Source organism: Ahaetulla prasina, chromosome 8 (genome assembly GCF_028640845.1).
Source record: "Ahaetulla prasina isolate Xishuangbanna chromosome 8, ASM2864084v1, whole genome shotgun sequence".
NCBI lineage: Eukaryota > Metazoa > Chordata > Lepidosauria > Squamata > Colubridae > Ahaetulla > Ahaetulla prasina.
The window spans coordinates 70,516,584-70,544,201 of NC_080546.1; the positions used below are offsets into that span (position 1 = coordinate 70,516,584).

At 39.0% G+C, this 27,618-nt stretch overlaps 1 protein-coding gene across 3 annotated transcripts; it reads left to right on the plus strand.

Annotated features, from left to right (window-relative positions):
- The first annotated feature begins 230 nt into the window (after positions 1-230).
- TMEM144 (transmembrane protein 144) lies at positions 231-27,551 on the plus strand. Of its 3 annotated transcripts, XM_058193669.1 has the most exons (12): positions 233-556; positions 3,373-3,564; positions 4,716-4,838; positions 6,323-6,422; positions 8,341-8,421; positions 8,771-8,852; positions 10,556-10,641; positions 11,088-11,206; positions 12,771-12,890; positions 13,871-13,968; positions 25,637-25,690; positions 26,812-27,551. In XM_058193669.1, the coding sequence occupies exons 2-12, from the start codon at positions 3,426-3,428 to the stop codon at positions 26,893-26,895; spliced, it is 1,086 nt and encodes a 361-aa protein (XP_058049652.1). In that variant the 5' UTR covers positions 233-556; positions 3,373-3,425; the 3' UTR covers positions 26,896-27,551. The 3 variants fall into 3 exon arrangements, with proteins under 3 accessions (XP_058049654.1, XP_058049653.1, XP_058049652.1); XM_058193671.1 differs by lacking the exon at positions 3,373-3,564 and having other exon boundaries at positions 231-556; XM_058193670.1 differs by lacking the exon at positions 25,637-25,690 and having other exon boundaries at positions 232-556.
- Positions 27,552-27,618: the final 67 nt, after the last annotated feature.

Here is a 27,618-nt window from a genome sequence, read left to right on the forward strand (position 1 = left end):
ATCTATAGTCTTTTAAATTTTTTAATCTTTAAGTCTTTAAAAAAAATAGCACTGGATTTCTTCTTTTTCTTCCTGCAGTTCTAACGCTGCGTGCTCTTCTAACGAAGCCACGTAATTATTCTACCTTGGTAGCCTAAATTTAATACTACTCCCTTTCCCCAAGCAATAATAGAGCGAATAGCTACTTTAAAAATATATATTTTACTGTAATCTCGCGGGATCCTAGCTTTAAGAATTGACGCGAGAGTTTAACTGACTTTGGGTGCGCCGGATCTCCTTCCCGCATATTTACGCTTTGAACAAAATCATTTGCAGGCAACGAGACCCAAACAAGAACGCGCTTTTGAAAAAATGCGGAGAGTTTTGCCGCCTGTCTACTAGAACTGGGCTGCAAAGCCGGGTTCGTCTGGACGATGGCAGCTGGGCTCTGCTCTGAGGCATCGTGTGAGAACTGGGCGGAGCTCCTTGTTTCTTACAGCTGTTGGCCCTTGAAATAATTGAAGCAGGAAGCAAGAGCCGGGAGGCTTTTCTTGAAAGTAACATCAGTGTACGAAAGGTAACATTTGCCTTTCTACTAAGTGCAAACAAAAGAATTGCATTGTCGGGTGGTGGTCTCTGTGGCTTAAGTTTTGTAAATTGGCAGCAAACAGAAGGGAAGAGAAGATTAAACAAGTAGAGGCTGTGCAAAGTCGATTGTGATATTATCCAAATACCAAAGCTTTTGGATAGGCTAGTAACTAGTTCAGAAAGGTCGGCGGTTCCAATCCCTACTACAGGTCTCCTGCATGAGTAGGGGGTTGGACTAGATGACCTCCAAGGTCCCTTCCAACCCTGTTACTGTTAACTGGTAGTTGGTCCCGACCTTGTGCTTTCCAAATGTTCTGGAATGAAATATACCAGCACTGTCCACAGAGTAAGCTGGCTAGGTATTTTGCACGCTGCACTCTAGTGAGTTATAAGGTTGAGGAAAGGTGGAATAAGTTCATCCTTCATTCAGACACTAAAGTAGTTTTCAGCTATCTGCTTCTTTCCAGATTAGGTGTCTAGACCCTGAATTTATAGTTCATCATCTGACATGATTCAGTAGTGAGCTGATTAGATGGCAGGAAAAAGAAGCCCACATACAATTACTATCAAATTCACATTAGATCATCCCATTTAAAAAAAGGTTTTGAATTGCTTGATTTCAGAACTATAAACCATCTGCTAGGAATGCTTCTACTGATTATATCATTGCATGGTAGTGTAAACTGAAGACACCATAGCTGTTTTCAGATATCATAACATAGTGTGTGTTTGAGTCGTTAGAAAACCCAACCCTCTGTAATGTATTTACAGAGCCATGTTGAAAGTAGTTATGAAAACTCAGAATAAGACTTACAAGACTACTATTGTGTAAAAATCACAGTGCAGAAATACCATTCACCCATAAGCCTTGTATCTGCATGTTCCCTGCAATGGCATATGTATTTGCTACAGCATTTGAAAGGGCAATTGTGTGTTTATTTTTGCAGTTTATTCTTGCTGTTTTGCTCAAGGGCACAGAAGCTGGGTTACAAGAAATAAAGCAAAATTAGCTTCTTGATATTCTCTGAGTTTGTTGTTTTCTGAGGTTGTTTTCCTGTAAATGTTTCATTAGCAGACTAGGTAACATCTTTGGTGCACTAATGCCAAAATAAAAATCCATAATACAGGTAGTGCTTGACTTATGACCTCAATTGATCCCAAAATTTCTGTTGCTAAGTGAAACATTTATTAAGTGAATTTTGCCCCATTTTATGACCTTTCTTGCCATAGTTATTAAGTGAATCACTACAGTTATTAAGTTGCTAATGTGGTTGTTAAGTGAATCTGGCTTTCCCATTGACTTTGCTTGTCAGAAGGTCGCAAAAGGTGACCATAAGACATCGGGACAAACGTGAGTCTATTGCCAAGCGTCTAAATTTTGATCATGTGACCATGGTGATACTGCAACAGTTGTAAGTGAAAAACGGTCATAAGTCACTTTTTTCAATGCCATTGTAACTTGTATCTCAAAAAAGCACTTCAATTTACTGCTACAGCTAAATAAGGCTGAAATAACTTGTCTGATAACAGTAGGTATATAATGTGTTCCTGCTTATTGCCCATTGGTAATCAGTCTGCCACATTTAGCACCAATTTGAAGCTTCCAGATGATGTTTAAGTGATCACATTAAATCTCAATATATTAGTCAGATTAGGATGTATGTTATCTTCAGTCAGGCATATGTAGAAATGGTCAAAGGTGCAATACTAAATATAAGCCTTGTTGCCACATCCTGGGGATGCACAGACAGCGGAGGGTCAAAGAGTGTCTGATACTGTAGATCTATAGTTTCAGAAAAGTGCAGCTGTCTCCCAGAATGAGATGAACATCAATTCCAGAATCTGGTTTCCTATTTAACAGTACCATCATTGTCAACACATAACTGAATATTTCACATTATTGAAATTTCCAGCCACAGGCAAAACTTACTTATAAACAATTGAACACGGATGGACATTGTTTTGCAATGAAAGCCACTAAATGCACCAAAATCATGGCCCTGGTCCAGTGGTGGGTTGCTACCAATTCACCTCTGGGTTGGGCGAACTGGAGCGGCGGGAGGATCTGCCCACCCGCCTGGATGTCTCTATGCATGCCCAGAAACGTCATGCGCACATGTGCGCGCCCACGAGCAAACCGGTAGCGAACGAAATTGAAACCCCCTACTGCCCTGGTCCCATTTTCCTCTCTCTAACGTGACACAGCCTAGGCTTCAAGATTACTTTTGTATTGCTTTTGTGAGTGTTTTTACGGGTGATGATCCATTTTTTACAGATTATCTTTATTTTATCTATCTCAACAAAGAACTTTGGCTGGTGGGGTCCAGAAGAGAACATTGTGCCCCCTCAAGGTGAAGGCTGCCCCCATCCTCTTGGCCTTCCAAAAGAGCCTGAATATCTGGCTCTGCCAACTGGTTTGAGTTCCCAATGAGGGTTTCTCACTTTGGCAGCGGTGAATAGATTAGGAGATCCCACCTCTGCACCACTTATGCATTAGTCCCTTTTATCTAATTCTCGGTGAATTTTAACGTTTTGATTTTTTAATGTTGAATATTTTTAGTGTTCTTATTGTTTTATATTATGCTTTTATATTGCTGTAAGCCACCCAAAGTTGCTTGACGGTGAGATGGATGCCATATAAATTTAATAAATAAATAAAATCTTTGTTTTGAATTACTGCTTTAATTTTACCTAAAAGCTAATTGTAACAAATCAGAATAAAGGGGACTATCCTATTGTAATACTAGCATGAGGGCTTTGTAAATATTGTGATGTGTCATTTATTCCATGGTTTTCTCCTTCTAGTGCTGCCTGAAGAAAGGGAATCCAGAGAAGTCAAGTCAGGCACTAAAAGTAGAATGGAGACCTGGCAAGGGATCCCCTACTCTGTCAGCAGTAATACAACAGACCTGACTATTGGCTTTATTTCTTCAGCAGTTGCTGTTGTCTTATTTGGATCAAACTTTGTACCGGTGAAGAAGTTTGACACTGGGGATGGTAAAATGTTCATCTTAAAACAAAATTGCTGTTATCATGATGTGTGCAAGTAGTTGGCATTTCACTTAAAGAGTCCCTTTAAGCAATTATAACTGATATCTAGCTTCCACTAGGTGGGACAGATAAAAGATACTTCTAGGTGGGCTGAAGCATTTCACTAACAGAGTTCCAAAGTTACTATAAAATACTATAAAAATTGTATTTAACATAACATAAAGGAAAGTTTATGAAATGTATCTTTGTAAGTATACAGCTCTTATTGTTTATGTTTAATTTAAATAAAGTTAAATCAACTCTGGTTTTGTTATGACCTCATCCACTAATTTGCCCTAATCTAATAACTTTTTTAGGGAAGAAATTGAAACAACGATAATTGCCATTTCAACCAAATAAGTAGTTGATATTTCTTGCATATTGTTGCCTAGTGCACAGGAACTAGATAAATGGTCTAGATGTCAAGCTCGATTGTATCACGGGACCGATTGTGACGTATCGTGACCTTTTTTGCCTTTGTAGAGTCTGGGTGGGGATGGCCTGTGCATGACATATCCGGCCCATGATCCACCATGATCCCCTGGGTAAAGGAACAAAATACCTCCTATTTCAATTCAGTTCTATTTCAAGCTTTTCTGAAAAGGGTATTTGTTGAATATTGGTTTTTCCATAATACAAAACTAAGTTGTATGTTATATTAATCAAATTATTTTTAAACACATGCTTAGATCAGCCACTTTTATTTTGAATGAAAAATGTTTATGGGTTCTTCACCTAGAAATGTGCTGCTAGTTTGACCCCCTAGACTCAGTTTTCTCTTACCTCAGCACCTGCTATTTATCCTTAAGGGTATGTTGCTTATTATAGACTTTTGGAGATAAAGGATATGGCAATGATGTTCAGCAGTATCTAGGAGGGGAGCATATTTTGGATCTTCAGAATACAAGAAGCCAACTTAACAAATATTGAATATTTAATATATAGCTTGATCAGATGACCTCTTGCTTCAGTGATTTTACTTCTTCACCTTACATTACTTTTTCTATATTACTCGTTGCTGTAGTTTCATTTGTAAAGATTTCATGACGTTGCAGACGTTTTAATCAGTATTAACTATATTGGTAGTTTATAATTTTTGTTCTCTTCTTTTATTCTAGGAATGTTCTTCCAGTGGATTCTTTGTGTTGCTATTTGGATTGTTTCTTTAATTGTTAACCTGATTCAGAACAGTCCTAGGTTTTGGCCTCTTGCTATGGTTGGGGGCTTTTTATGGGCTACAGGTAATATTGAAATTATCCTTCTCCATCAAATTTATTTGAGAAAGATCTATCACAATTTGCACGATTTATAGGAGTGCAGTAAAATACAAAAAACGTATAAGCTTGACAACATATTGAGTTGTAATCTGAGTTATGACAAGCTTTGTGATTATCTGTGAGACAATGAATCAACTGTTGTGTCATTCATGACAGCCATATTTTTCCTCACTGAAAATTTGTGATTACAATAGCAGCACTACAGTTAGACTCCTAAGGTACTTGTTTTAAAGTACAAGTAAAGATTTGCTGTTTCATCTGGGCATTTCCAGGGTAACAAGTCTTCTGAAATCTAAATGATGTTAATATTTTATAGTCTTGTTTTATGGGGATTTATTTTGTTTTTAATGGTGTTAAAAACCATTTTTATCCCTCACATCCTGGACATAAACTATTTCAACTCCAACCCTCAAAATGACACTATAGAGCACTGCAAACCAGAACAAGACAAAAGAACCATTTTTTCCCGAACACCATCATTCTGCTAAACAAATAATTCCCTCAACACTGTCAAACTATTTAGTAAATCTGCACTACTATTAATCTTCTCATCATTCCCATCACCAATCTCTTTCCACTTATGATTGTATGATTGTAACCTTGTTGCTGGTAATCCTTATGATTTATATTGATATATTGACCATCATTTGTGTTGTAAATGTTGTACCTTGATGAAGGTATCTTTTCTTTTATGTACACTGAGAGCATATGCACCAAGACAAATTCCTTGTGTGTCCAATCACACTTGGCCAATAAAAAATTCTATTCTATTCTATTCTATTCTATTCTATTCTATTCTATTCTATTCTATTCTATTCTATTCTATTCTATTCTATTAGAAATTGTTCTTAATTGTTTGGCATGCCATTCTGAGCTTCTTCAGAAAGAATAATCCAGTAATGAAATTAATTTAGTAAGTTAGGAAAAGATTTTCATTAATTTTCCATATTAGAAAATAACAGGTTATATTTTAAAGGCATTTGTAGCAAACAAAACACTTAGATATGGTGATAATATAAAGGGTTCAGCCTAAAAATTCTCAGAGGATACATCTGATGTGTCCTGCCCACCAGGAACCTTTTCATCATGTGGTGATGGTCTCTGGATATATTGAAGTATGTGAGGAGAACTGCTTTATATAATTTTCTTCATTGTTCACCATCTTCACTTACATGTAGGATTGTATAATGTATAATATTTGCAAATTATGCTTGGTTTCATTGTAGTCAGTACAGTGCATAGCTGATATAGTAAGAAATAAAGCTACCGTGATCGGCAATATCCCACATATCCCTTCTGCATTTGAATATGAGTTACGCATGCCCAATATTCATACAGTTATCCATCAAACCATAATATGCATTAAAAGTGGTAATGGTAATTATTGTAGGTCATTATAATTATGCAAATACTTCTGTCTAATCAATGGGTTTCATTCTTGTGTGCAGGTAATATAACAGTTGTTCCAATTGTTAAAACCATTGGGTTAGGCCTTGGCCTTTTAATCTGGGCTTCTTTTAACTTGCTAACTGGCTGGGCAAGTTCAAGGTAAACATGCTGCATACTTAACATTTATTTTTGGAGCAAACCATATATTTGTACCATTTAATCAAAGATCACAAATAAACTTCTTGGAGAAAGATTTTCTTCTTTACATCAGGGGTCCCCAACTCCTGGTCCGTGTAGTGGCACCGGTCCATGGCATGCCAACAACCGGGCTGTGCAAACAAGCAAAACCCCATCTGTGGTATGCAGGCAGCACATAAAACCACACTGCCTTCGGTCTGTAGAAAAACCTTTCTCCATGAAACCGGTCCCTGGTACCCAAAAGGTTGGGGGATGCTGATTTACATCATACCTGTTCGTAATAATTGTACAAGAGGGTTACATTCTCTGGCTCACAAGATTAGGCTTAGAAATATGTATTTGCTCATTGAGGGCCTCAAGAAGTTCCAGACCTCTTTTGGAAGATTCTTTCTCCTCTCTTCCCCCACCCCTTAGATAAGGTCACCATAACATAAAGCATGTAGAAATGCTAATAAGCATGAAGCATTTAACAGGTGTCAGTCTGTTAGAGGCAATTATATGTTTGTATCTTAGATTAATTTTAATTTTAATTTCAAAATCTTCAAAATAGCATTAGCCCTAAATAGTATGATATTTCAAGTGTTTAAAATATAATAGTTTACATGAAGATATACAACTAAATATTTCCAATAACCATCAAGGATGAGCAATGCGTGGTCCTTTAGAAGTTGCTGAATGATATGTTCAATATCAGAAAGCATTTATTTGTATATCTGCATGTAGCAGGAATAATCAAGCTGCAGTTACGGTACACAGTGAGAACTAAGTTCAACAACATTCAAGGAGTCAGTGTTGCAATCTCTGATTTAAATTTTTTTAACGTTTTAAAGCTCTTCTACAATTCAAATATATAATTGTCTCTAATAGACTGGCATTTATTAAGGAGTGTTTAATGTGTGTTAGCATTCCTACATGCTCTTATTTATGGTGAACTCATACAATTCAATGGTGGGGTGATTGGGAGGAGAAGACATAATCTGCCAAAAGAGATCTAAAACATCTTCAAACCATCATAGGAGCAAATAAATATGGAATAATTATATTCAAATATAACCAGTATGCTAATATTTTAAAATTAGATCTGAGCAAGAGAATATAAATCCTCTTGCACAATTCATTACAAGCAGAGGACTATGTACAATAGTGGCCAAAATTGTGGAAACCTTTTGGGAAAAGTGTATTTTCTAAAACATCACCGTTTTTTTGGAGTAGTACCATATCAATGAAAAGATAATTAATAAAAATGTAATGCAATAACTTTTATGAAAGATTTGCTATTAGAATAGCAGTTACAATATAAAGAAGCAAAGTGAAACACATAGAAAAAACAAGATACATAAAGATTATCACGTCAGTTAATTGTTGGGTAACCTTTAGCATGAATTACGACCTTACAACGTCTTCCCATGGAGTGAACCAAATCTTTTAGTTCTGCAGCTGTTATAATGTGAAACTAAGATTGAATGATTGCTTCTATTAACTGGGTTTTATTGCTGGGTCGCTTCTGACTAACAAGTTTCTTAGGCAGCTCCATAGATTTTCAATTGGGTGAAGGTCTGGGCTATTCCCAGGCCATTCCAGCAGTGGAATAGGATTATCTTGAAAACCACTCCCCACAAGTGGTGTTATTAGCCATCAAACCTCAAAAATACACTTTTCCCAAAAGGTTTCCACGATTGTGACCACTACTGTATTCATATAAAAATTATGTATTGATAAAAATATATGTATATATTCATGTAAGAATTGTTATTACTGATTATCTGTAACTGTATCCTTTTTTTCTTATTCTTTCCCTGTGCTAATTTCATTTCTACATCTGAAAAGTCATTGCAAAACTTGGAGAAAATAATACATGTTTTTAATCTATGTTTCATAGATTTGGTTGGTTTGGAATTGACCCAGAAGAAGTCAGAAAACCGGTTCTGAATTACATCGGAGCAGCACTTTCAGTACTTAGGTTTTTGAAAACATTATAATTCTCTTAATGGTTATATACTTTGATTTTAAAATATCTATATGTATTCAAAATCAGATGAATCAAAGTGTTTCTATTTTATTCTTGTGACCCAAGCTACAATCTAAGCATGTTTTACTAGAAAGGATATTCCACTGGATTCCTGTATATGTTCCAAGAAAATAAATATTGGATCATTTTAAAATTACTAATGTTCAGAAAATGTGTAAATATGCTTTTGTTTAGATAGTAAAGAATAATATATCACAACAAGTAAAGAGAAAAACACCAGTTAGCTCAAATATCTATTGTATTGCCTAACTATATGGATGACTATTTTCTTTTTTTGCAGCTGCATCATATTTCTTTTCATAAAAAGTGAAGTTCAGAACTCTTCGCCATCTTCAGAAAGCACTCCATTATTAAGAGAACAGGTATGTTTATTTTTGCTGTTATAGCTTTCAAGGTGGTGGCTAAAAACCTTAGACTATTTTTTTCCCAAAAAAGTTTGTTTCAGCAGCAGGATTAGTGATAAAGATAACTAGACTTCAACTCCCAGGATTTCTCAGTCAGCAAAGATTTAAAATGATGTAAAAGTACCATCACATGACACTGGGTGTTACCTCAGTAAATGTATGCCTTTGTTGTGCAACAAACATCAATAAGGGGTTTATTCCAACCACTTGCTGTCCAAAACTTTGTGATAAACCCTGTAAGATGCAAAGCTGCTTTTCCTTTGTAGGAATCTGTTTCAGGCTGCTGGTTTTCACTATTATAGATCTACTCAAACAGGACTTTTTAAAAGTTAGATTACATGTTTATCAAAGACTGAATAACTACCATGTGCATGAAGTGGAAATATGCCTAACGGCATAATCTCTGAAAGTATCTGTTTGTTCTGTTGGATACTTGATAAATGACTACCTTTTCCTCTAAATTCTGTTAAATAAGCTTCAAGAATATAGTGTTTCTTTCCATAACTAAAAAAAAAAAAGCGGAAAGCAGACAGCATTGAAGTTTCATGAATTATTATATTAATTATATTAAAATAAATATTAGCATTAGTATCACAACTTTTTTATCCAAAATTTATATTCTTTTCCTGTTTCTTGTTTTATACTTACAACAATTATATGAAATAATCAATGCTGAAAAATAGTAAGTGGCCCAATATCAACCAGGGATTGGAATAGCCAGTTCTGTGTTTTCAACATCTTTTTGCTGCAAGGATAGCAATCTGGTACCTGGTTTTCATTTGATTCCCAGGCATAATAAGAATTCCTATTATGGAAACTCATAACACCAATTGTACAAGAGGTCTGGCAGTCAGTACTACAGTCCCAGGAATGGAAAGGATTGATAGTGCATATTAATTGTATTTATATCATATAGCTGGGCTGAACAACTGTGGCTGTGGATATCCGTGAATAGCATCAGAAAAGGAACAAGAGCTACCGAATGGTTGTGTTTCGGGATACACAGTAGCAATAGCAATAGCACTTATATACCATTTCATAGTGATTTACAGACTCTCTGAGCAGTTTACAGAGTCAGAATATTTCCCCCAATAATCTGGATCCTCATTTTACCAACCTTGAAATATTGGAAGGCTGAGTAAACCTTGACCTGGTCAGAACTGAACTCCTGGCAGTGAGCAGAATTAGCCTGCAATACTGCATTCTAACCACTGTGCCACCACAGCTCTTACCTTACATTTGTATAATGTCAGAGAATATGTGTTAATAGATTTTACCTCCAACTATTTTGGGAACAAGCGGAGAAGTTCTTTTTTCCATTAATGGAAGAAAAACTTTTTTTTACAAAAAGCATATTAACAGTTTAATTCAATTCATGTCTCCTCATATTTCATTTAGAAAGATGTGCATTGATTTGCAACTTGAAATGAAAAATTACAAAATAATGTATAATTTGCCTAATTATTATAAATGGTGATATAAATTCAAGAAGCAGGAAAATGTGCTGATCTGGATTTTCAACAAAAAAAATAAGTTTTCATTGTACCACAATTCACTTAACAGAGTTCTGTCTATCAAATGTAGATTAAGTCCAAGTTTAAATGCATTCAAATGCTTTTGGAAATCTTAAAAAAATTAAACGTTTTGATTTTCATCAACAGCCTATCAACACTTCTGAATACAGAGTTGAAAACAGGAGTGACGTATCTTGGGTGGACAATCTGTCTCCATTAGGAAAAAGAATGATGTAAGTTCAGGGCATCTTCCTCTCCCATCTTATTGCCTCTCTTGCATTCTATGGTAGCTGTTAGACAAAAGAGTTAGTAAGCTAAACATTTGGTTGCAGTCAAGAACTTTTGCTGTTTCCTCATAAATAATAATTTCTGAAAATCAGTAGCTGTTCTCTAGCAGTGTCGTTTTCATGTTCAGTTAATGCAGTGCTTCTCAAATAGTGGGGCGCGCCTCCCGGGGGGGCGCGAGGCTCCGTAAAGGGGGGTGCGCTTGGCCTCGGCAAACACTGTCATAACAAGCTAATGTTATGTAATGTAAATAGTATTTACAGTCGCGCGGGGGGCGCGAAAAATGTTTTCTTCTTCCTAGGGGGGCATGACAGAAAATAATTGAGAAGCACTGAGTTAATGTGACTAAGTCAACGTAAAATATTTCTGTGTTCTGTGTTTCTTTTCCTGCCAGAGGCTGCTCTCTGGCTATGATAGCTGGGATATTCTACGGCTCTAGTTTTGTACCTGTGTTTTACATCAAGGACCACGGCAGAAGAAATGGGACTGTGTATACAGGAGCCAGTCAGTTTGGTAAAAGCAGATGATTTCTTCTGAAAGTCATGTATCCTAGAAGAGAACTGTGGCCATTTATGGTATATGAAAGGGAGGGAGATTGTTTACATGTTTCCTTTTACATTTCTCATGCTGCTTGCCTCAGAGGTAGATTTCAGATATCTTTTAGCAGAGTTTTTTTGTCCTAAAATTAATTGCTTGCTTTAGAAAAATAAATATATATCATTTGACTTGATCCTAAATTTATTGTGTTACATTTAAAACTCTTTTTATTAATAGATTTAAAAATATGGCCATTTGGAGGATTTGCCCCCAAAATATCACATTAGTAAGAATTTATTAATAAATGCAGGTTAAGAAAATATATTGATTTAAATAAAATATATATTATGTTATTATAATAATTCTGATTACATTAAAACAGAGCGAGAGATTGCCTTTGCTATTTACTGAGTTCTCTTCAAGCCAAGCAACTCCAATAGACTGTGAAAACTGAGACCATGAAAAAATGTACTTTATAAGTAAAAAGCCATCTACAAATTGTACACATTACATCAAAAAACATCCCAAATTGTGGGCAAATGAAACTGTTTATTGTAGATTCTGCATTAAGTATATATTTTATAACCCTGGATACAAGAAAGTATGGCTAGTGAAAGTAAGGATACCGAAGGCCACATGTATAGTGTTCTCTTTACTCTCTTTATGTGTGTTTGTGTTGCTTGTTTTGTGGATTTAAGGGGCAGACTAACATGGTCAGGAAGAGGGGCTCCAAAATCTTGAGACTTACCCTCTCCTTAGCACTCTGGGCAATCTTTATTTCAGATTTCAATGGATTGCTGCCCATTCCACTGTATTTTCCGTCCTCTAAAACCTTGTCAGTCTAGCAGGAGGAGAGAAAGATCCACCATCCTATGCAAAATAGATAGTAGACTTTTTTTTTCTATAGTGAATATCACATGTTCTCTGAAACAGTAGTGTTTGCAAGTACTACTCATCCTCAGCAAAAGAAATGAACGCTCTTGTGCAGCAATATTAAGATATAATTTTAAGAATAAAATAGCTTCAGTGTACGAATGCATTGTCTTAAAATATTATTCAATATTTTAAAAAACTTTTTAAAAGTTAAAAGAAAAAGTTAAAAGGGGGGACGGTTGGGGGGTACATATTTTTCTATAATTTTTTTGTTGTTTAATGGTCTCTAGCATCTATAACTACTGGGGGTAAAATTCACTGAAGGCCGTAATATTTGCTGTTGAGATTTTTTTGCTTCACAGTTTTCTGAAAAGGTTATAATAATAGGAATAGGACATTATTTTTACTCAGAGAGCACTGGTACTATAAGTCTTGTGGCCCAGGGTACTCCCAACTTTTATGGGTCTTCTATTTACATGGCTTATTTTTGATAGAGATATGAAAATGTTGATTAATTAGAACAAAAATCTCCCAGTTAATAAACTGAATGATTGGAACATGTGATCTTGCCTAAGTAATCAAACCAATGAATAACGTCGGTGAACTTCCTGAACATATGTTTTAAATATATATTTATATATTGTATATCTTTTAATATTTATTTCAGATTTAGATTATGTATTTGCCCACTTCAGTGGCATCTTCCTTACAAGTACTGTCTACTTTCTGCTCTACTGTGCAGCAATGAAAAATAACCCTAAGGTTTATCCTGCAGCCATAATACCAGGTATAATTTCCAAGCAAAAGCAAAGACCTTATTTAGATTTATAATCTATTTTGGAATACGTATCTTGTCAGTAAGTACCTTTTAATGATGCCTGCTATCCTGGGCCTTTTGAGATCAAATACCAAGATTCTTAATTGAATATTAATTTAATGTAGCGTGCTTATTCAGCGTTTAGAATAGAATAGAACAGAACAGAACAGAACAGATTTTTTTTATTGGCCAAGTGTGATTGGACACACAAGGAATTTGTCTTGGTGCATATGCTCTTAGCACATATAAAAGATATGTTCATCAAGAATCATAAGGTACAACACTTAATGATAGTCATAGGGTACAAATAAGCAATCGGGAAACAATAGCAATATAAATCGTAAGGATACAAGCAACAAAGTTACAGTCATACAGGAAAGACATAAAGTAAGTAGAAAAATAAATCCATTTAGCTCAGTCTGCTGGAGCTAGAGCTTCAGAAATATTGATTCTTTGCATATTCTAATGTCAAACATTAGAAACATTAGAGAAAACAAGCAAAATTTTTATTTCACTTGATTAGAAGACTAATACTAGTCTATTTTAAGGATCAGAACTAAATCATGCATACACGAAAGCCACAATTCTGTACTATATTTTACATGCGGTCTTAAAATTCAACATGAACTGCTTCTTTATCTTTGGAATTGCCCACCAGCCTTATGTAGCTTTTTTAGCTTAAATTCTGTGTATATAAATAACAAATCCTTTTTCCAGATAGCATTGATCTGACAGGATAGTTGAGTGCACAGAGAAAGCTCAGGATTTGCAGAAATATCTTCTTCCCTCCTACAAATAATATGGGAAAAAAATCAAGGAAGGAAATCCCAAAGATATTGGAAGAGCCATGACACCGTGTGTCCTTGAAGGAGCATGGCATGCTGGCAAAAATATTCAGGAGCTCTCCAGGATGTAATACTATAGTAATCTTTTTTCTTACCTCTTGTCAGGATTTATTTCTGGCACATTGTGGGCAATAGCCAATTGCTGCTGGTTTATTGCAAACCACTATCTCAGCGCTGTTGTGAGCTTCCCAATCATCACTGCTGTAAGTACCAGAGAAATTCTTGGTTAATAAATGGGAGAGGAGCACCTGCTGAAGCATCTCTTCTATGGAAGTTTCATGCTGTTTTCAAGGACTTTTCCTATGCAATGCATTGCATGCTACGTTATTCCTTGGGAAAATATTACTGGATCTCATAATTTAAATTGACTTACATCTGGCTCTGCTTATGCAAAACAGTTGCCTCCAATCTATGAATTAATCAAGAAAGCTCCAAATAGGGGGAGCAGGACAGATCATTCCTATTTTTTTCATGTTTCTCCTATCTGACATTACTAGAGCAGACATAAGTGTGGGAGCGTCCTGGATTGTTTCTGTTGTGATTTAAGTCAACAGTAGGAGCTTTGCAGTGCCTCAGCGTTTAAGACATTGGGCTTGTTGGCTAGAAAGCCAATAACTCAGGTTCGAGATCTCAGTGCCATGCGATGGGATGAGTGCCATGCAATGCTACCATCCTTCCCCAGCTCCTGCCAAAAGCATGCAAATGCAAGTAGATAAATACTATAAGGAAATAAAAAAAATTAGGTACCACTACAGTGGGAAGGTAACAGTGCTCCATGACATCATACAGGCCACATGACCACCAAAATGTTTTTGGACAGCACTGACTCAATGGAAATAGAGTTGATCACCGGCCCTTATAGTTGGCAAGGACTAGAATAGAATAGAATAGAATAGAATTTTATTGGCCAAGTGTGATTGGACACACAAGGAATTTGTCTTGGTGCATATGCTCTCAGTGTACATAAAAGAAAAGATACGTTCATCAAGGTACAACATTTACAACACAATTGATGATCAAGATATCAATATAAATCATAAGGATTGCCAGCAACAAGTTATAGTCATACAGTCATAAGTGGAAAGAGATTGGTGATGGGAACTATGAAACGATTAATAGTAGTGCAGATTCAGTAAATAGTCTGACAGTGTTGAGGGAATTATTTGTTTAGCAGAGTGATGGCCTTCGGGAAAAAATTGTTCTTGTGTCTAGTTGTTCTGGTGTGCAGTGCTCTATAGCGTCGTTTTGAGGGTAGGAGTTGAAACAGTTTATGTCCAGGATGCGAGGGATCTGCAAATATTTTCACGGCTCTCTTCTTGATTCGTGCAGTATACAGGTCCTCAATGGAAGGCAAGTTGGTAGCAATTATTTTTTCTGCAGTTCTAATTATCGAAGTAAAGACTAGCGAAGTAAAATCCACAAGGATTCCTTTACCTTTTTTAAAAAACTGTAGGATCGGATCAAGGAAGCCTGGAAGGGAGGGTTACCAAGCTTAGTATGTCAAAAACTTAGAAAGTGCTATCCACAAAGTCTGTCAAAGCTGAATGTTTTATTTATTTTATTTATTTATTTTATTTATTTATTTTGTCATAACGATATATGTAGGTATCATATAAAAAAGATTATATAATATATAAACACATATATGGGTAAATATAAGGAGGTATAAGCATATATGTATATAGGAAGAAGAAAAGAAAAACAATAGGACAGGAACGGTAGGCACGTTTTGTGCGCTTATGCACACCCCTTATGGTCCCCTTAGGAATGGGGTGAGGTCAATAGTAGACAGTTTTTGGTTGAAAATTTTAGGATTATGGGAAGAGACCACAGAGTCAGGTAAAGTATTCCAAGCACTGATGATTCTGTTACAGAAGTCATATTTTCTGCAATCTAGATTAAAACGGTTGACATTAAGTTTAAATCTATTGGTTGCTCTAGTATTATTGCAATTGAAGCTGAAGTAGTCTTTAACAGGAAGGACATTACAATAGATGATTCTGTGAGTTAAACTTAGGTATTGTCGTAGGCGACGGAGTTCCAAGTTTTCCAAGCCTAGGATTTCAAGTCTGGTGGGATAAGGTATTTTGTTGTTTTCAGAGGAATGGAGAACTCTTCTTGTAAAATATTTCTGGACACGTTCAATTGTATTGATGTCAGAGATGTGGTGAGGGTTCCAAACAGGTGAGCTGTATTCTAGAATTGGTCTAGCAAATGTTTTATATGCTCTGGTTAGTAGTGTGGTGTTTTTGGAAAAGAAGCTACACAAGATTAGGTTTACAACTCTTAGAGCTTTTTTTGCTATGTAGCTGCAGTGGGCTTTGGCACTTAGATCATTTGACATGAAAACTCTGAGGTCTTTAACGGGAATGGGGTCATCTGTAAGGTAATGTCCATCTAGTATGTACTTAGTGTTTGGGTTCTTTTTTCCTATATGTAAGACTGAGCATTTGCTGGTTGAGATTTGGAGTTGCCAAGTTTTAGACCAAGCAGTTAGATGATCAAGGTCTTTTTGAATGATAGATGTATTGTCTGCGGTGTTAAATAGTTTGACATCATCAGCAAAGAGAACACAATTACTTGAGATATGGTCACAAAGATCATTAATGTATAGTATGAAGAGTGTTGGTCCAAGGACGCTGCCTTGAGGGACGCCACTCTTGACAGGAACAGGATTTGATAAAGCATTGCCAATTTTGACCACTTGTTGTCTGTTAGACAGAAAAGCAGATATCCATTTGTGAAGGGGTCCTGAGATGCCATAGGATTTTAGTTTTAGGAGAAGTTTATCGTGTACTACTGAGTCAAAAGCTTTGCAGAAGTCTATGTAGATTGCATCTATTGTTTTGCCTTGATCAAGATTTGTAGTCCATATGTTTTTACAGTGGAGTAGTTGTAAGTTACATGATAATTTTTTCCGGAAACCAAATTGTTTATTGGTGAGTAGGTTGTTAGTTTCTAAGTGTGAGGTAATGGATTGGTTGATGATTGATTCCATGACTTTGCAGGTAACGCAGCACGAAGAGATAGGTCTGTAATTTCCGACTAAGCTGGGGTCTCCTTTTTTGAAGATGGGGATGACTGTGGCTAGTGACCAAAGTTTGGGAAGGGAACTGGTAGTGAAGGCTTTATCAAAGATTATGCTTAGGGGTTCTGCTATATTAATGGAAAGTTTTTTAAAGAAGTATGCACATAGTCCATCGGGTCCAATAGATAGCAATGGTTTTAAGTTATGAAGAGCTTTTCCAACGTTATCTTCTGTGAAATCTATATGAGTTAAGTCATCATAATCATTGCTGGTACGTTTGTGGAATGTCGGATGTGTGTTATCGGAGTTAACAAAAACTGAGCCAAAGAAAATGTTGAAGAGGTTTGCTTTAACTGTTTTGTCATTGCATTCTTTGTTGTTAGAATCTTTTAATGGTGGGATGGATCTTGAGTCTTTAAGTTTATTGTTAACAAAATTATAAAAGGCACGATTGGAATTTGTGTGCAGAAGGTCCTCTTCTTGCTTGGTGTGGTAATTTGTGCATTCAGTTTTTATTTGGTTGCATATATTTCTGTAGCGGATTTTGAAATTTGCAACATAGCCTTTTTTGTTTCTTCTCCAGAGGGATTTTTTTTTTTGATTGAAGCTTTTTTATTGATATGGGTAGTTTGCTTTTCCTGATCATGGTAGTCATTTGTGGTACATATAGTTTAATGACTCTATTGATCTCAAGTAGGAAGACTCTAATGGTCTGCATAACTCTGCGGTTATGCAGGTTGCAAATAGATTTTGCCAGTCCAGAAATGAAAGATCGTTGTTTATAAGGTCGTAATTGGCTTTTTTGAAGTTGTAGTTGGGAATACTATTGTTATGACGATTTAAGTATGGACGTATATTGAGACGAAAATCAATCATGCAGTGGTCACTGTTGGAAAAAGGTTCTTTAATTTGTAGTCCGTAAATTGAATTTGGGTTGTTGCAGAAGATGAGATCAAGGCAGTTGTTGAGTCTTGTATTATTGGTTACAAGTTGTTCAAGACCTAGGTTTGTAACAGCGTTGTATAGTGTAGTATGGATTGGGTCAGTTGAACATTCATTAGTTATCCAGTTAATGAGAGGTAGATTTAGGTCACCCAGGAAGATGAGAGGATATGGGCAAGAGGTAGCCCATGTTAGCATTGAGGTTAGCATATTTGCATGGTTAATGTCATAGTCAGGGGCTCTGTAGCATAGTAAGAATCGAAGAGTAGTGTTAAGGGATAGGTCGCATACAATAGTTTCAGGAAGAGAAAGTTTATGTGCTACTTGGATATTTTTTAGGTTCAGTGACTTTTTGTAAAAGATAGCCACTCCACCACCTCTTCGGTTTTCACGATCTGATCGATAGACTTGATATTCTTTGTTTGAGATAATGGAGTCAGGAAGGGATGAGTTTGGCCATGTTTCACAAACAAAAATGATATCAAATGTGCTACTGTTTAACAAGAGGATAAGTTCAGGTAATTTGTTAACAATGCTTCTTGCATTTATCAATTTGCATTTGAGATCTGTAGTGATTGGTGTTGAAGAGGTAAGGGGCATGCATACCTAGTTTTGGATGTTAGTAGGTTGGGGGTTGTGTAGAACAGATGGTTCAATAGATGGTTGGATGGTAATTTGGCTGGTTGGATGGATGGTTGTTTGGATTGCTGGTTGGATGGCTGTTTGGATGGTTGGTTGGATGGCTGTTTGGGTGGTTGGTTGGATGGTTGGTTGAATGGCTGTTTGGATGGTAAAATGGTTGGTTGAATGGGTGGTAGGGTGATGGGTACTTGATTGAATGTTGGGATGGCTGGTTGATAGTTATGGATAATGGGGGGTTTGGAGGTGATTTTTTGGTTGTACGCTTTATTTTTTATGCGATCAGCACGGTAGTCGATGTATAGGTTGGATTCACCATTATCTTGTCTTCTTTTAAGTTCTGTGCGAAGTTCACGTGAACGTATCCGTTGTAGAAAAGATAGATCAGGATGTGATCTAAGTTTACTGTAGGCAGGGTTGGTTTTAGCAAATGAGTTTATGGTATAAATGAATTTACGTTTGCTGTCCTCATTTATACATGTGACTCTACAAAATCTTGGTGCTGTTGACCCATCACTGTTTTTATATTCTGGTCCATCTCTGGAGACAGCAATTATTTCATTTGGGAAGATGGTTGATGAGTTATAATTTCCAATTATGTTGTGAATCTTATTGATATCTGGTTCGTTAGTGTTTTCTAGTCCAAATAATATTGCATTATTTATTTTTTGTCCTGTCTCCATTGCATCTCTGATTAGTTTATTTATTTTATTTATTTATTTATTAATCACATTTATATACCGCCCTATCTTCCGAAGGACTCAGGGCGGTTCACAGGCAAGTAAAAACATATAAATACAAATTAAAATAACAATTAAAAAACTTATTCTAAAAGGCCGAATTATTAAAAAGCAGTATAAATAATAAAACCCATTAAAAACCCAATATAAATTTAAAATCTAATCCAGTCCTGTGCGGATGAATAAATGTGTTTTAAGCTCGCGACGGAAGGTTTGGAGGTCCGGAAGTTGACGGAGTCCTGGGGGGAGTTCGTTCCAGAGGGTGGGAGCCCCCACAGAGAAGGCCCTTCCCCTGGGTGTCGCCAGACGACACTGCCTAGCTGACGGCACCCTGAGGAGTCCCTCTCTGTGAGAGCGCACGGGTCGGTGAGAGGTATTTGGTAGCAGTAGGCGGTCCCGTAAGTAACCCGGCCCTATGCCATGGAGCGCTTGGTTGGTTGGTAGTTATTTGTTGTTTAGGTTGTGTTGTATTAGTTAGTTGTCTAGGTTTCATTTCATTTTCATTCATTTATTTGATTTTTATACCGCCCTTCTCCCGAAGGACTCAGGGCGGTGTACAGGCAAATAAAAACAAACAAGACACTATATATAAAATGTAAATTAAAAAATTTATTATAATTTGCCTAAAAATTTAAAAATATATAAAAACTAAAACCCCGTTTAAAATTAATAATAACTATAAAATCCATAAAAGTTAACCCAGCCCTGCGCGAATAAAAAGATGTGTCTTCAGTTCGCGGCGAAAGGTCCGAAGGTCAGGTATTTGGCGTAAACCCGGGGGAAGCTCGTTCCAGAGTGTGGGAGCCCCCACAGAGAAGGACCTTCCCCTGGGGGCCGCCAGCCGACATTGCTTGGCGGACGGCACCCTGAGAAGTCCCTCTCTGTGAGAGCGTACGGGTCGGTGGGAGGCATATGGTAACAGTAGGCGGTCCCGTAAGTACCCAGGCCCTAAGCCATGGAGCGCTTTAAAGGTCATAACCAAAACCTTAAAGTGCACCCGAAAAGCCACAGGGAGCCAGTGCAGTCTGCGCAGGAGAGGTGTTACATGGGAGGTACGCGACACTCCCTCTATCACCCGCGCAGCTGCATTCTGGACTAGCTGAAGCCTTCGAGCGCACCTCAAGGGGAGCCCCATGTAGAGAGCATTACAATAATCCAAGCGAGAGGTAACGAGTGCGTGAGTGACTGTGCACAAGGCATCCCGATCAAGGAAGGGGCGCAACTGCCGAACCAGGCGGACCTGGTGGAAGGCCCCCCTGGAGACGGCCGTCAAATGATCTTCAAACGACAGCCGCTCATCCAGGAGGACACCTAAGTTGCGCACCCTATCCTTTGGGGCCAATAACTCGCCTCCAACAGTCAGCTGCAGCTGACTGAATCGAGATGCCGGCATCCACAGCCACTCCGTCTTGGAGGGATTGAGCTTGAGCCTGTTTCTCCCCATCCAGACCCGTACGGCTTCCAAACACCGGGACAGCACTTCAACAACTTCATTGGGGTGACCTGGGGTGGAGAAGTACAGCTGAGTATCATCAGCGTACTGATGGTACTTCACCCCAAAGCCACTGATGATCTCACCCAACGGCTTCATGTAGATGTTGAACAGAAGGGGCGAGAGAATCGACCCCTGCGGCATCCCACAAGTGAGGGCCCTCGCGGTCGACCTCTGCCCCCCTGTCAACACCGTCTGCGACCGGTCGGAGAGATAGGAGGAGAACCACCGATAAACGGTGCCTCCCACTCCCAATCCCCCCAGCCGGCGCAGCAAGATACCATGGTCGATGGTATCAAAAGCCGCTGAGAGGTCTAATAGGACCAGGGCAGAGGAGTAACCCCTGTCCCTGGCCCTCCAGAGATCATCCACCAATGCGACCAAAGCTGTCTCCGTGCTGTAACCGGGTCGGAAGCCGGACTGGAACGGGTCTAGATAGACGGATTCTTCCAGGTATTGGGGTAGCTGACGCGCCACAGCACTCTCTACAACCTTCGCAACAAAGCGAAGGTTGGAGACTGGCCGATAATTTCCCAAAATAGCCGGGTCCAAAGAGGGCTTCTTAAGGAGGGGTCTCACCACCGCCTCTTTCAAGGCGGCAGGGAAAACCCCTTCCAACAAAGAAGCATTTATAATCCTCTGGAGCCAGCCTCGTGTCACCTTCTGAGTGGCCAGCACCAGCCAGGAAGGACACGGATCCAGTAAACATGTAGTGGCGCGGAGCCTCCCAACAACCTGTCCACGTCCTCGGAGCCACAGGGTCAAATTCATCCCAAACAGACTCAACAAGACGCGGCCTCCTCTCTCGCTTGGATCATCCCAATTTGGTCCAGACCATCCCGGAGCTGAGCGATTTTGTCGTATAGATAACCACTAAACTCCTCGGCACGTCCTGTAACGGGTCATCCCGCACCTCCTGATGAAGGAGGAACGGGTCACCAAACAGGGCGGCCGGGCGGTTATCTGCCGAAGCAATGAGGGTGGAGGCGTAGGAACGCCTCGCCTCCCTCATTGCCACTAGGTAGGTCCTAGAATAGGACCTAACTAGTGTCCGATCTGCTTCGGAATGACTGGACCTCCCAGTGCTCTCTAGGCGTCTTCTCCGGCGTTCATCTCCCTCAGCCCCTCGGAGAACCAAGGGGCCGGACGAGATCTGCGCCGGGTCAGAGGTCGCAAAGGCACGACACGGTCCAAGGCCCCAGCCGCGCCTGTTCCCAGGCCGCAACTAGTTCCTCAGTCGTGCGTGGGCCAGATCCTCAGGAATGGCCCAAGCTCCGTCAGGAACCTCTCAGGGTCCATCAGGCGCCTGGGACGGAACCAACGTGTAGGTTCCGTCTCCCTGCGATGGTGGGTGGCGGTTCGAAGTCCAGGCGAAGGAGAAATGATCTGACCATGACATTGGTTCTGTTACTAAATCGTCTAGTATCAGATCATTTAACCACTGACCAGAGATATAAATCAGATCCAGCGTGCCTCCCCCCATGTGCGTAGGGCCATCATTTACTCGAATCAGGTCCAAGGCCGTCATGGAAGCCTGGAACTCCCGAGCTGCAGTCGATGATAAGCCAGCTGATGGCAAGTTGAAATCCCTCATAACTATCAGTCTGGGGGTCTCAACTGCCACAGTGGCAAATAACTCCAGCAGCTCGGGCAGGGCTGTGGTCACGTAGCAAGGAGCCAGGTACGTGATCAACAAGCCCAACTGATTCCTATGGCCCCACCGCACATAGAGGGATTCACAGCCGGCAATCTGAGGAACAGTGGCCTCCCTCGGCTCTAGATCTTCCCTAATGACAACCGCCACCCCTCCACCCCTACCCTGGACCCTCGGCTAATGGAATGCTCGAAACCTGGGGGCACAGTTCAACGAGGGAACCCCCTCTGGCCCCACCCAGGTCTCCGTATTGCCCATAAGGCCCGCGGACCCCCCCTGAATAAGATCACAAATCAAGGGGGCTTTATTTGCCACGGACCGGGCATTACATAACATCAACCGAAGATCCAGGCTCTGAGGATCATGGCCGCCTGAGGAACGGGTAGGGACTAAGGGGCCGGAGCACGTGATCGCTGTCAGACATCGAGCACGTGCTCCCCACACTCGATATGCCCCCCCCCTTCGCCATATCTGCCTCTCCCACTTACCGTACAGATTGAACCACCCTCTAGTCCTGGAACAAACCCCTCCCCCCCTGCCTTCAGACCAGATGTAATAGTGCCGCGATTCTTCTTAGCAGCATGCCACCTCTCTGGGTCCCAAAACCCTTCGTTGAGGTAGGCCCTCGATAACTTGGAGGGCCATTCCTGCGAGGCGGGGGAACCTCGCAGTCGAAGGAGGTCAATAGGCGAGTATCTCATGGAGAAGAAATAATAAAAGGCAAAAAAGGGGTCCATCCCTAACCGGTATAGGCATCACAATCCTTCAAATGACCCGGTCAAGACACGCTGTAAGATGTTAAAAATTTAGAAAGTTCACTCTCGCCAAGCTGTTAATGGTGATAAAAAAAATGCGGCCAAAAAAGCCACCAGCGTGCCTAACGCGGCCGAAGATGACGCAGCAGAAGAGGGTAAGCGCGGCCAAAACCAAGGCCGCCACATATCGTCGATGTCGTCGATGGAAATCGTGGCCGATAACGGGGCCACTAACATACCTCCACTGCAATTAAAGTTCGCAGGCCGCGGCCAGGAACAGGCTGGGAACAGGTTGGGGGGTCGGCCGATGTCCAGGTGGATTAAAAGTCCGAACTCATACCGCCGCTGATGGTAGCCGCGGCGCAGGCTGGGGGGTCGGCCGATGTCCAAGGCCGATTGAGAAGACCGAACTCATACCGCCGCTGATGGTAGCCGTGGCGCAGGCTGAGAGGTTGGGTTGTAGGTTGTGTATTAGGTTGTGTATTATGTGATGATAGATGAGTTGGGAAGAGATTTAGATCATTTGGGTTTTCATTTTTTAGTGTTGAAATTTGTTTTATCAAGTTTGTGAAACTTTGTTCAATAACTGTTAAAAAAAATTTCTCTAAGTTTTGTTCAATATTTTGTATTCTTTTTTCTAGGTTTTGTTCAATAGCTAGTAATCTTTTATCTAAGTTTTGTTCAATAGTTATTAATCTTGTTTCTAAGATTTTATCAGCATTGGATTTTCTGGCTGGCATAGTGATATTTTGAGTTTTTATGTAATTGGTATTGAAGTAGTATTTTTCTTATTTCTTTGTTTTATTTCAAACTCTTTCCAATTTTAGTAATGAAGAAGTATCTCTTACTTAGTCAAATTTTCTTAATTTTATCTCTCTCTCTTTTACTTTCTATGGCAATCACTTTGGCAGTTGCTATGGTAATGGGGAATCACTATGGTAATGGTGAAATGCGGCGGGAAATTTGAAATAATGAGATTGGGTGATTGAAGAAGCCTCTTTAAGGGTGGCCACAATGGCGGGAGTTTCAAAAAGTTAATAGAAGCTGGGAGACTGGAGTCTCCTCGGAACTCACCAGCAGTCAGTTGGTGGCTTTAATTCCTGGTTGCTACATGGCTTTAAATCGTGGCAACGTGGGAGTTTATTCCCGGTGGTGGTGGAGAGCGGTGTGGATCGTTGCTGCGGCGTAAAATCGGTGGTGGTGTAGAGTGGCTTGAATCTTCTTGAATCTGGCAATTTGCGGCTGCCTTCTTGAGGTCAGGCCATTCGGATCGCAGCGGTGGCCGTTCGGATCACAGGGTGGCGGTCTCCTGTGTCAGATTTGTGTCAGATTTCATCCTATAGCATTTATGTCTGTAGAGTACTGTTGTAGTGATCCTTCAATTATGAGGCCCACCAGATAATTCTATTTGTTTTCAAACCCATTATAGAAACAGTGGTGGATTAAGGCTCACTGGTGCCTTAAGCACTGACAAATCTTGGTGCCCCCCTCCTTTGTTCATACTGTACAAACAAAGCCAAGCTTAGGCTACATAAAAATTTCTATCTTAGGCCTGGTGCCCTAAGCACGTGCTTAGTCTGCTTAATGGTTAATGCACCACTGGATGGAAAGTCGAACATTCCCAGCCCTCCCATGACCCCACAAAGATCAACATTCACAACTCATGCACTTGACAAACTCTGTGTAACAATTATGATCAGGACTTTTTATTTTTTTCTTCCACCTCTTCTCCAAGAATATGAAACTGTGGAAGGAAGTAATAAGAACGTCCATCGCTCCCCATATATATGCAAGTAATTTTAAAACTTGGTGGTAGTACCCGTTCTACCAATACATAAAATAACAGTGACAGGAAAAGAGATGCCTACTGTTGAAGAATGGATTTTAATATTGACTAAAGCAGAGATGGCGAAATTAACTGCTTTGATTAGAGACAGTGAAGTAGACAGCTTTATAAGTGACTGGAAGCCATTTGTGGCTTTTCCACATGTTCATCTGTTCTATATCATCACTTTAGTACAACTGTTTGCTTTGCAGGAATTTCTAATGTAGTCTTAGTGCAGCTGCTGAAATACATAGATTAAACAACAGAACCAGCTAATCTTAGCATTAACAGTTATAAACCATTAAATATTTAGTTAATAGAATGCTAACTTCGAAGAAGTCTGTTATTCAGGATTCAAAAAGGAAAGAAACTGCAGCTCCATCTTCTCTCTCCTACCCTTTCATGTTGCTCATCTCCTCATTTTCTTTTTTTCCCTGAGCATTTCTCTTTTCTCTCCATTCTGTTTAGTGATTGTTTTTCCCCCCATTCTTAGTTGAGACACAATGTCAGCACAGCCCTAACTAACATAATACGGCTAGTTTAAAATACAAGATATACTCGGAGGCCAATAATAAAATTTTAGATAGTCATAATCCAAAATCATTTTTACAAAAAATTGTATTTTCTTCCACTTTCTTTGTCTTATTTTCTTTGTAAATATCTACAAACATTTACCCAATGATTGCATTTTAGTGGAAGCAAGATTGAAGCAAATATTTTTTCCTAGATAAAAATATAACAAAATCAGGAATAAACATTATATTCATCGATACTGTTCATCAAATTTGTTTTCTAGGGTCCTGGTTTTATAGCTGCAGTGTGGGGAGTGCTGGTATTTAAAGAAATAAAGGTATGAAGAACAAATGAAAGCAATTTTGTCCTGCACACAGTATCTTCATCTTTTCCTATGACATTTAGTGTGTTTTTAATTTTATTTATTTATTTATTTATTTATTTATTTATTTAATCGTATTTATATACCGCCCTATCTCCCAAGGGACTCAGGGCGGTTTACAGGCATTAAAAACAAATAAATACAGTATAGATACAATATAAAAACATTTAAAAAACTTATTCTAACGCCCGTCAAATTAAAAATTAAAAATATAAAAGTAAAACCCAGTTTAAAACCCAAAATTTAAAAACTAGCTCAGTCCTGCACAATTAAATAGGTATGTTTTAAGCCCGCGGCGGAAGGTCCGTAGGTCCGAGAGCTGACGAAGTCCGGGGGGTAGATCGTTCCAGAGGGTGGGAGCCCCCACAGAGAAGGCCCTTCCCCTGGGCGTCGCCAGACGACATTGCCTCGCTGACGGCACCCTGAGGAGACCCTCTCTGTGAGAGCGCACGGGACGGTGGGAGGTATTCGGTCGCAGTAGGCGGTCCCGTAAGTAACCCGGCCCAATGCCATGGAGCGCTTTAAAGGTGGTCACGCTTTAAAGGTGATTAATAAATGGGGACAGCAAATTAGATAATTGGGTTGCATGTCTGTTTCTTCCATTTTGTCTAGAATGTGAGTACAGGTAATCCTCAACTTGCAACCATAACCTCACAACCTCAGCTTGCAACGACAATTGAGCCCAAAATTTATGTTGATAAGTGAGACATACTTTGAACATGATAAATGGGGAAAATTATGTTCCTGTCTGAAAAATAATTGGATTAAGAGGCTTACATTTAATCTCATTTCAGTGTAAATGAAATTCATGAAAATTTATGTTGTATTTCCACCCATTGCTTTTAGAAATGCAGCTTCAGAAAGTTAAATGTGGCCCTAAAATGTGCATGCCATTTTTAAAAAGTAGGCAATAATAATCTTTCTACTACTAATCTTATAAAATATATTCTAGTGTATGTACATCTGTACCAGAAACATGTTAATTGTCAAACGTGTTAATACTGTTTTTGATTTCTACAAAATAATGTTGTTTCTCTTCTTGTTCCCCCTTTTCCATTCCCATGATGCCTATGCAGGGACTGAAAAACTATCTGCTGCTCTTAATAGCATTCTGCATTATTTTGGCTGGATCCCTCTCTACAGCTTTTTCTAAAGTGTGAAGAAACATATTTTGATCCAGCAGATGGCACCACTAGTTAATACATGTAAGACTTTCAGGATCACTTCTGATCTTTGGAGGCATCGCTTATGTCTTTGTTCTCACTATAAGAACAGAAACTTCATTAGGAATATTTTTTAATGAAGACTATTCATTGTGGTCTGTCTTTATTGTTTAAAATAAATCCATTTTTAAAAAAGAAGTTTAAACGGGGACAGTTAACAATATCAAACATTTTTCAGAAGCTTTGATGCTGTAATATTTTTTATCTTGTGGTGGGAAGGGAAGGAAACATTAAAAAAATGAAAAGAAATAAAATATACTTACCATCTATTAGTCCTACATTTTCTTTTCCCATTCCTTAGTTTCTTTCAGAACACAGATTTACATAAAAAATTTGGAGAAAACCCCTCCCCACCCCCAAATTTTTCATTACTGGACTGATCCTGAATTATTTGAGAGTTTTGTTTTCCTACAGCCTGACATTAGATCTACGAACATCTAGCTGTGTGTGCTACGTTGAGACCCAAAATCAAGTGGGCTTCCTGAAGTTAAGCAGGCCTATGCAATATCATCTGGGAACTCTTGTTTATAGTATTACGGAGTTTATATATAAGAGATGTAGAATATATGGCTTAAATAAATAACATCTTAGGACATGTATAGTTGTGTGGAGAACTTACCATGGCCCTTTGACTGAAATATTTGATTGGATTATAAGGGG